Source organism: Vicia villosa, unplaced genomic scaffold, assembly GCF_029867415.1.
Source record: "Vicia villosa cultivar HV-30 ecotype Madison, WI unplaced genomic scaffold, Vvil1.0 ctg.003582F_1_1, whole genome shotgun sequence".
Lineage (NCBI taxonomy): Eukaryota > Viridiplantae > Streptophyta > Magnoliopsida > Fabales > Fabaceae > Vicia > Vicia villosa.
The window spans coordinates 8,274-18,127 of record NW_026706243.1 but is presented as its reverse complement, the minus strand read 5'-3'; the positions used below and the strand labels follow the sequence as shown (position 1 = coordinate 18,127).

Genomic DNA, 9,854 nt, shown 5'->3' with positions numbered 1-9,854 from the left:
CAAGAACACCATCCGACAATTGTCTACCGGGCACAAAATCACTTTGACAACTGGAGATAATAGAATTGAGCACACCTTTTAATCTCCCCGCCAAAAGCTTAGATACCACTTTATACATACATCCTACCAAGCATATAGGTCTATAATCATCTAAACTCAAAGGATTTTTAGACTTAGGAATTAAAGTCAAAAAAGAAGAGGAAACCACATTAGAAATATACCTTCCCTCGAAAAAGTAGTTGAAAAAAAATAATGAAGTCTTCTTTAAGGAAATGCCAACACTTCTTTATGAAAAGAAAAGAATACCCATCCGGCTCCGGACTTTTCGCTCCACCACAATCCCAAACCGCCTCTTTAATCTCACATTCAAGAAAAGGTTTTTCAAGACCCAAAGCATCCTCCATGAAAATAGATTTAAAAGGAATTCCGTCCAACTTTGGTCTCACCTCTTCCGTTTCAACAAACTTGTCCCCAAAATGATTAACAACCGCTTCTTTCACCTCCTCCACCGATTCCGCCACTCCATTCGAGGTAAAAATTGGCCCAATATGATTTTGTCTTCTTTTTTGTTTCATCACCTTGTGAAAAAAAACCATTATTCGAATCTCCCTATTGAATCCATTTCACTCTAGATTTTTGAAGAAGCATATTCTCTTTAATTCTTAAATTCTTCCAAAATCCACTACAACCTTCCCTTCTCATATTAAGATTCACATTATAAGAAGAAATGTCCCTCGAGTCCAAGTTCTCATCGACTATATTCATATCCCGAACCCCTTCCTCCCTATCCAAATCGATCCTCCCAAACACCTCCTTATTCCACCATTTAAGTTTATCTTTAAGAAGCTTAAGCTTTTCTTTTAGCACAAAATCTCATCTACCTTCAATCTTCAAATTTTTCCATTCCTTCTCTACAAACGGAACAAAAGAATCATAAGAAAACCACTCATTATTGAATCTAAAAGGTTTAGGACCCCAATTATATTTATCCGACTTCAACCAAATCGGATAATGATCCGATACATCCCGATCTCCAATGAATTGGCCAATAACCTCCCACCTATTAACAACAATATTAGATAAGAGAAAACGATCAATTCTACTCTTCGACTTACCATCTCCTCCATACCAAGAAAATTTCTTCCCTTTACAAGGAATATCCACCAAAGAACTTTTATTAATGAACTCCGCAAATAACTCCACCTCCCTAGGATTATTTGAGACCGCCCTTCCTCTTCTTTCTCTATCATTTTTTATGGCATTGAAGTTGCCACCCAAAATCCATTCACCATCTTTGTATTTCTCCATTAAAATTAGAAAGTCATTCCATAAGGTTTTCTTTTTTCTCAAATCGCATGAAGAGTAGATATTCACCACATAGTATAAGTTATTCTTCCACCACACTTTAATTCCTAAATACCTATCCCCTTTAAAACTACTGAATACTTCAATGTTATCCTTATTCCATAATGTAAGCAATCCCCCCGATCTTCCCAAAGAATTAGAAAACGAAAAACCCAGCTCCGAACAAGTCCAAAAACTATGGGCCATAGCATCCTCTATTCTAGTTATCTTGGTTTCTTGTAACAAAAAAATATCCGCTTTTCCTATTTTGATCAAAGAAGAAATTTTTCTCCTCTTGAGTAAATTCACTCCCCCTCTAATATTTAAGGAGCCAATAATCATTGAATCCCCATATTATTCTCCCTCCTTGCCTTCACTCCTAAACCTCCTCCTTTTTCCAACTCCTCTAACTTACAGATTAGTTTGTTACGTCCCTCCGCATCCACGACCCCCAAATCTACTATAGTCGACAAGAGTTTGTTTGCTACATCATTCTCCAAAAAGTCCCATTGTCTAGAATTATTTTTTCGAATATCGGACTCCTCCAATTGATTTCCGTAACACACCGACATATTCCCACTAACATTATCTGTTTTTGTATTTAATATTAAGTAAAATTAGTTAACTTACATTTATTAAAATTTAATTGAGTCTGATAATGTTTCATTTGTTATTATTTATTATTAATGATCTATATGAAATTCTTTGTATTTTTTATTAATCAAACAAATATCTTTAATATTTGTTATTTTTTAATCTTATAATGCATGTTGAACTTAAACCACGACATTCAATTGAACCCTTAAAAACTAGTATATAGAGCTTGTTACCACTCCGCATGAGTTTACTCTAACTCCATAACAATATTAAAAATATCTGACATCTCAACATTATAAAGGGTTGTCATGTATTATACTTTTATCAAGTACAATTGACGTCCAATGTAGGGACCCAGTAAAATTTTAGGGTTAACAATATTGTCACTAATAAACTGTTCAGAGACATATTCTCCAAAGGATGGGATGTAATCCAGGTTGAAAAGTCAAGTAATGATCTTGGTATCTATATCTATGAAACCTTGTTGAAATCAATGCTACCTAGGAATCGTTCCATGTTAGAAATGCGTTTCTCTCCCCTAAGACAACTATGGCACACAAAATAAGGCAAATTCTTTTATTATGATAATAGATCCCTCTCTAATATTTCAAGTTTATCCTCATGATGAATCAAAATTCCAAAGAAATTAACCGGAAACTTCCCAGTCAAAGAAATTGATGAACCTAAGAATGTTGGTGAACTTCTTGTGTCCTTGACAAATAAGACCAAAGGAGTTGGTTCCTCTTTGTATGGGAATGTTAAGAGTAACATCACCATTGTTGAACCTTCTAGGGGAAGATCTGTCACTAAGAATATAATGATCACAAATTTGAATCCCGAGAAGATAAGAAAGATAGAATTGCAGAACTAATGGAATCTAGTCACTCAAGTGATTCTGAGTCAGATGTGGACTGATTAGATTGGATTTTGATCTAAAAAGTTGAGGTTTGGAGCCTTCTACCTGGAGATTAAAGGCTAGTTATTACAAGTGTTTTTGCTTCATTTTGGCCCTTGTATGTGGGCATGTTTTGTTTGATGTTGTAATGACCTGATAGTCTTTGTGCTTTTGTACATATTATTGTCATGATGCTCCAGCATCGTGTTCAACATATGTACTATTGGTTGATGGATTGTATACCCTTGATCTGGCGTGTGTATGTACTACCATACTAACCTCTATGATGATTGACCAAAATTACTAGGGAATCCCTTTTCCAAATTGTGGCAAAAAGGGGGGGTAATGGTATGTTTAAGGGGTAGTTTTCTAAATAATAACTACTAAATGTGAGGGAGGTGATATTGCTGATCTTTGATGTGTTTAGTACTATATGATGCAATTTGTTCTAACTGTTATGGTTTTCTATGGAAAGCACACATGTTGAAGCATCTGACCTTGTCACCTGGCCCAGATCGTATGTGTTAATCTTGCTATGTGTTAATAGTAGCTCATGATGTTTAACTACTGGCTACTAAGTGTGTGTACATGCATGACTAACTCATCTTGAATGATTTCATGACTAAATGTTTTGGAGCATTTTAATGAATGATAATGTAACATTCTCATTTATGTGTAACTACCTCATGACCTCTGACATACAAACTCATGTGTCTGCAACTACCTCATGATTTTTGTCTCTGCTACAAATATGATGTTTCTGCTCTAACTACTACTGTTTTTGATATATGCTATGATGGATTTACTTCTTCTTCTGCTGCTGATATATGCTCTGATGGATTGACTTATGTTGGTGTTGATGTTTGTTCAAAGTATGAGATCTTTGATAATCAATTGTGTTTTCTACTGGAAGTGTTATGTTTCCAAAATTTTCCAAAGTGGGAGATTAATTTTCCTTTTAGATTGGTTGCATTATGCAAAACAGTACGAAGTTTGTTTAAGTTTGTTCTGGTGCGGAGGAACACATGCGGAACCCGATGTTCCAAAATGTGTGTTGTAACAACTAGTATGTTCAACATATAGATGTTATTGCAGTTTTGAGTCAAACTTATTTTATCCAAGATTCACTCTACAAATAAATTCTTTAGATGCATGATTAAAAGTAAATTTGGATGTTCTAGTGCAACATGTGAAACTTGATGTTCCTACATGTGCAGTGCTACATCTAGCCTTGACAGCATGCTATATGGAGGTTGTTTGGTGCGCAATTTCTGATTGGGATTTAATCACATTTGTGGTAGTTATTTTAGCGATGTTTGTTTGATTTGATTGACAGCCAGAGATGTTCAAATCAGGTTTAAATGGAGATTTAAATTTGAATTTGAATTAGAAACAAATTAGATCTTAATATTAGAGATATTTGAGGAGAATATCATATCCAATAGAATCAACTATTTTCTGCACTAAATCAAATCAAATAGGCAAAGGAGAAAATCTTAGAATACATTGCTATATAAAGAGGCTCAAGTCTCATGCTTGAGACATGGATTTTGTGCACAAGGTTTAATATCTTTATGCTAGGGTTTTGAGTCTTTGTAACTTGTATTTTACGCTAATTCCATCATACGGGTTAATGTATAATCTTTGTGTACACTGTTGCACCCCAAAATTTGCCCTCTTTATTGGAGCTATAAGTTAATAATGACGTTTATTTCGTCATTCTGAAATCGAAGAAAAATAATAAAGAGTTTTCATGGGTTTAAGAAGAAAGGCGTAAAAAATGGTTTAAACAGTGGAAATAAGAGAAAATTCGCAAGTCATATTTGGATAGTGATATGAGCTAAGTTCCCGCGTTGTCTTGACTGTTTTGACGATATGTACAACTTTCGTGTTCGGCCCGGAAGCCAATTCTTTGAGGAAGGTTGCCAGATTTGCAAATTATCCGGGATTTCACAGTGAAAAACAGTGCTGAATGTAGGGTTTCGGACCTCGGAAAATTCATATCTCCTAATCCGCTCGTCGGATTCACTTGAAAATTTAACTGGAGCTCCGTACCATCATTACCGAGATTTCATAAGTTCAGACCGAAGGCCAATTATGCACGGAAAATTCCCAGAATTTTAAGAATCGTCGCGTTGTTTCGGTAAAAAGTGTGTTTTCGAGTATGTCGCGCCGAGTTTGAAAATTTATAACTTCTTCGATTTTTAGCGTATGAAGTCCATTCCGGCGGCATTTTCTCAGAAATTTCGTTAACTTCGTTTCTTCGTCACACATGCTTGTTCAGATTTTGAGCCGAAGATAGGGTTTCATCGAGTTCTTTGAGCGGTACTCACAAAATTCTGCACAGTCGCCCCAGATGAATCGGCGTTTCTCGTCATTCAAACGGGCGTATTTTCTTCATCGCTTATCGGATTGAGATGATTCTCGCGGCGACGAGTCATGAATTTGGTCATCTTCACAATGGTATTGGTTTCGTTTCGGAATTCAGAGCCGAATCGAGGTTCCTTAAAAACGAGCCAAAATGAGACGCACCGAGGGCAATTTGGACATTTCGCGTTGACAATATATAAACATTTTGCTCTTCACAAATCAAGGGAGGATTCTCATAATTTGAATTCACCAAAAAGATCAAAAACACTTTCTCTCAATTCTCTCTCAATTCTCTTGGATCAAAACCACAAATTACATAAAACTTTCATCAAGATTCATCAATTTTCACCAAGATCAAGAACATGGATTGAAGAATCAAGATCGGAAGTTCGAATTTCTCCTCCTCTGCTCACTAGATTTCGTGCGCCCTCTCTCACTCTCTCCTTGGATTTCGCTTTCGCGTTCGTGTCGCGTTCGTGTCGTGTTCGTGTCGTGTTCGCATTCGTATCGTGTCGTGTTCGTGCTTCGGTTTGGATCTTCATCCGTGTGCAAGGCCTTTGGATAGTCACCGATCGACGATTATTACCCGAGTGTTCCGCTTCATTTGCGGACACAATCCTATCCATCTGTATCGTGTTCACATCCGGGAGACACGATCCTTTTACTTTATACTTGCTTGTTTGGTTTGTTTGTTCCTCTTGCAGGTGTATTGTGGTTGTGCTCGACGTGCGTGTCGACCTTTGTGTGCTTTCATGGCTAATCGGTGTGCTGACCATTTGCTTTTGCTTTGCTAGCTCGCTCGCGGGATTCTTAGTTTCTTCGCTTTGCTTCGCTTTAGTTTACGGATCATCATCCATTTGGTATTGATCCCGTTTCATTTTACTTTTCTCGCACTTTATCGCCTTCTCGCATCATCCAATAACATGAGAAGTAGGACCTAGACATTCATCTGGCCAAGTCCTCGAAAGAGGCTCTGTTTCTGTTGGTGTGTTTATATTTGTGCTTTGCGGCAGGGAGTCACGGTGTAATAAGTCCTATATGGCACTCCGTTAAGTCCTCATGGAAGGCACGCGGAAAGGGTTAGCAATCAACCCCCGCCCAGTCTCATCGAGTCCGTTCGGTATGCGCACGCTATGCGTTGCTTGCTTCCGAACCTGCACAAGATCTTGTTATCGAGTATGTCAGGAAAAGGGTTCATGTAGCCGGACCCCCGCCTTTCCTATAGCTCGCGCCGCTCGACGTTGATGCTCGGTGTACGCACGCACCGTTTTCCTTTACGATCCGTGACGGCTTGGTTGCTGAGAGGGGTCCGCCCTCTTGTCTATGGCCCGATCATTTTCACGAGGTCTAATGCTTGGTTGACTTGGGTTGAGCTGCTCCCCTTGGCTATGGCGGGACCGCTTTTCTACCATTCGGTCAGTACCGTTGGTTTTGTTTGCTTTACGAGCGGATGCTCGTTTGTGTGATATTCTTGTTTGCTTCCTCTTTTTCCCGTAGGTTGTTAGCTTAGCTTAGATTTGTACCCTTTGTATGCTAACATTAGGTAGCAAGCTTTCCCCCTTAGCTTAGGTCTTCCTCATGCATTCTTTAAAACACAAATCACACTCTTTGATTTTCTTTTCTTAAGAGCTTGTTATTTCCGCTCCATTTCCACCATAAGTCTCCAAAGGTCGAGCAGCGGAGTGTGAATGTAACTCGTTCACCTAAAAAACACAAAACAAACAAAAATTAGTTAGCCGAGCTACGGTAGCTCTGATTCTGCAAAACAGATACGTAGGCAGCGGGGTAGGGCCCGTGCGAGCATAATCCTTTCTTTTCCCTACATTTTGCATTCATTTTAGTCCAGATTAGCGTAGTTTGCTTACACACCCATAGATTTAGACACAGGCGTGGATACCATCGAGTACGATGGGCGCGAGGGGTGCTAATACCTTCCCCTCGCGTAACCGACTCCCTTACCCTTTTTCTCTGGTCGTGAGACCGTTGTTTTGTTTTGTGGTTTGCTGGCATTCCCTTCCTTTTCAGGATAAATGTGTTAGTGGTGACTCTGTTAATTTTCGCGGTAGTGACAGCTGACGACTCTGCTGGGGACGTCTCGACCTGTTGCTGGTCCGGACCTAGCGAGTCGATCCTAGCGCTTGTGTGTTTACCTTTGGGTGTTTTTACTGCTTTGCATATTTATCTGTTTGCATTGCATTCTATGTGCGCTTTTACTTTTTTGCATCATATTCTGGACTGTCTGGATTTCTATCTGTGGGTGGGTGTTTCAAGAGGTAAAAGGCCCAATACCCAGGCTATGAGTGATACCATAGGAACTAGGACTAGAGTGGCCGTGACGGACAGAAGGCGTATGCTCGATTGATCTAATCACGTATCCACGGGCAGAGCTTGGTGGGATGAGGTAATATCGTATGATAACGCCTACATTCGATCCTCTGTTGGCTTTTTGACCTACCTTGGCCTAGATTTACCCGTGAGTGGGGCGGGAATCAATCATTGCTTAACAGGTACATTGATGGTGACTTTGGTTCTTGTTCGTGGGTTACCGCTGTTCTCGTTCGAGTGTACTAGTGGTTCCTGTTCGTGGGGTACTATGGTTCTTGTTCGATTGGTGATTTGTGTTCTATTCCAGTGTGTTGTTGACTACGGGCTTTGGTTCTGTGGATTGACATTCCGTGTTCCGTGTGGTATACCATTTGGGGGCCGAACCTTTGGCTCTGTACTATGTGTGTTACCGGCAGTCCAGAATGCCTGGTGGGCGGCAACAAGCCCCACCACCTTGCATCATAGCATATTTATTTCCAAAAGAAACGCAAAAAAAAATGTATAATAATAAGCATTTGCATGTCATATTTTCAGGGATATTCAGGAGTTCACCCAAGTTGAAGATGGACATTCCCACTGATACCGTCAAAGAGTGTACGAGGCATACCAGAGCTTATAAGATTCCGGATATTGATGTTTCGGGGTTGATTGGTTTGAGTTCTCGGTTGGAAGGGGAGGTTCTCCGTGACTTCAATCATGATTATGGCAATTTGCTCTCCATCCTCAAAATATCTTTCGATCCAATGGCTTTGATCACCCTGTTTCAGTTCTATGATCCACAGTTGAGGTGTTTTACGTTTCAGGACTATCAACTGGGGCCAACACTCGAGGAGTTTTCTTACATACTCAACATCCGAATCACTGATGATGTACCTTTCATTCGAGTTCCCGAGGTTGTGAGATTTGAAAAAATAGCTGAAGCTCTTCACATGGGTTTAAAGGAGGTGGAAATAAATTGGAAGTCATCGGGCGGTGTTTCTGGTTTCTATCTTTGCTTTTTGATCAGTAGGGCTGAGGATGCGGCTGAGAAGGAGCAGTGGGTTGACTTTAGTCGTTTGCTTGCTATCATGATTTATGGTATTGTCTTATTCCCTTCAAGAGAGAACTTTGTGAGTTTGGCGGCGATTTGTGTCTTTATGAACAAAAACCCCGTGCCAACATTGCTTGCAGATGCTTATTTTTCGATCCATTCGAGAATTAAGAAGGGAGGATATGTTGTTGGTTCTTGTCTTCCGTTGTTGTATCAGTGGTTCATGTTGCATTTCCCAGTGAGAGGACCTTTTGTGCTCAAGAAGAGTTCTCTTAAGTGGTCAGATAGGATTGTTAACCTCACATCTTATGACATCAGGTGGAACTATTGTGTGGGGAAAATTTGGAATATCATCACTAGTTGCGGTCAATATCCCAACGTTCCTCTCATGGGAACCAAAGGTTGCATTAGTTACAATCCCACACTCGCCTATCGTCAATTGGGATATGCAATGGAAAGGGCTCAGAATGATGTAGAAGCGTTTGAATCAGTGTACTTTGCTGATGGTAAAGATCCTCTGGAGCTAGAGAAGATAGCGTATGCTTGGACCAAAGTTCACAAGAGAGATCAGAATACTTTGAGCAAGAAAGTTCCTATTGCTATGGGTCCTTACCGAAAATGGGTTGAAGCGAGAGTGAAAGATTTGTTGTTGCCATTTGCAAGGTCATGTCCATTGTATGAGCAACCTCCCGTGGTTTTATCTGATACCGTTGCGGCTGAACTCTATATTCAAACTGAAGCGGACAACATCAAACTAAGAGCAAATGACAATGAAGTTGGCTTGGAGAGGTATTTTCAAGATCGCGAAAAGGCGGAATTGGCTCGTAAGCTCAAGCATGCGCAAGGTGAAGGTTCAAGCATGACACGTGCCCAAAGGCGATCGCATGACTTGATGGAAGAAAGCTTGTACCGAAAGCAGCAGGAATGTGCGAAGTTGCGAAGGTCCGAAAGCAATAGCAAGAGAAGGATGCAGGATTCAGAAAAATAGTTGATGGAAGAGAAAGCCAAGTCAGCTCGACTTGAAGAAGAGCTCGCAAGCCTCCGATCCCAGCGGAGAGGGGATGTAGCTCATTCTGTTGTCAGACGATCATAGTGCTGCTGTGGATTGGATTCGTTTGGTCTAGGGGTTTAATTTGATGTGTGTTCCTGATGTTTGTCACCCATGTCCAGGATTGTTGGATGGGGTCGTATTTTGATATTCTGGATTTCTTTTGTATGCTTTATGAGCACGTTGTGACACGGTTATGTGTTTTGTTTGTATGAACCCAAATTCTCAGTTATGTTTGAATGAAG

The 9,854-nt window shown here is 39.9% G+C and overlaps 2 protein-coding genes across 2 annotated transcripts; one reads left to right on the top strand and one right to left on the bottom strand.

Annotated features, from left to right (window-relative positions):
* Positions 1–873: 873 nt before the first annotated feature.
* LOC131641214 (uncharacterized) lies at positions 874–1,551 on the bottom strand. The gene has a single exon (XM_058911515.1). The coding sequence runs from the start codon at positions 1,549–1,551 to the stop codon at positions 874–876; it is 678 nt and encodes a 225-aa protein (XP_058767498.1).
* Positions 1,552–8,094: 6,543 nt separating this feature from the next.
* Positions 8,095–9,549, top strand: LOC131641213 (uncharacterized). The gene has a single exon (XM_058911514.1). It carries the CDS (start codon positions 8,095–8,097, stop codon positions 9,547–9,549), a length of 1,455 nt encoding a protein of 484 aa, XP_058767497.1.
* Positions 9,550–9,854: the final 305 nt, after the last annotated feature.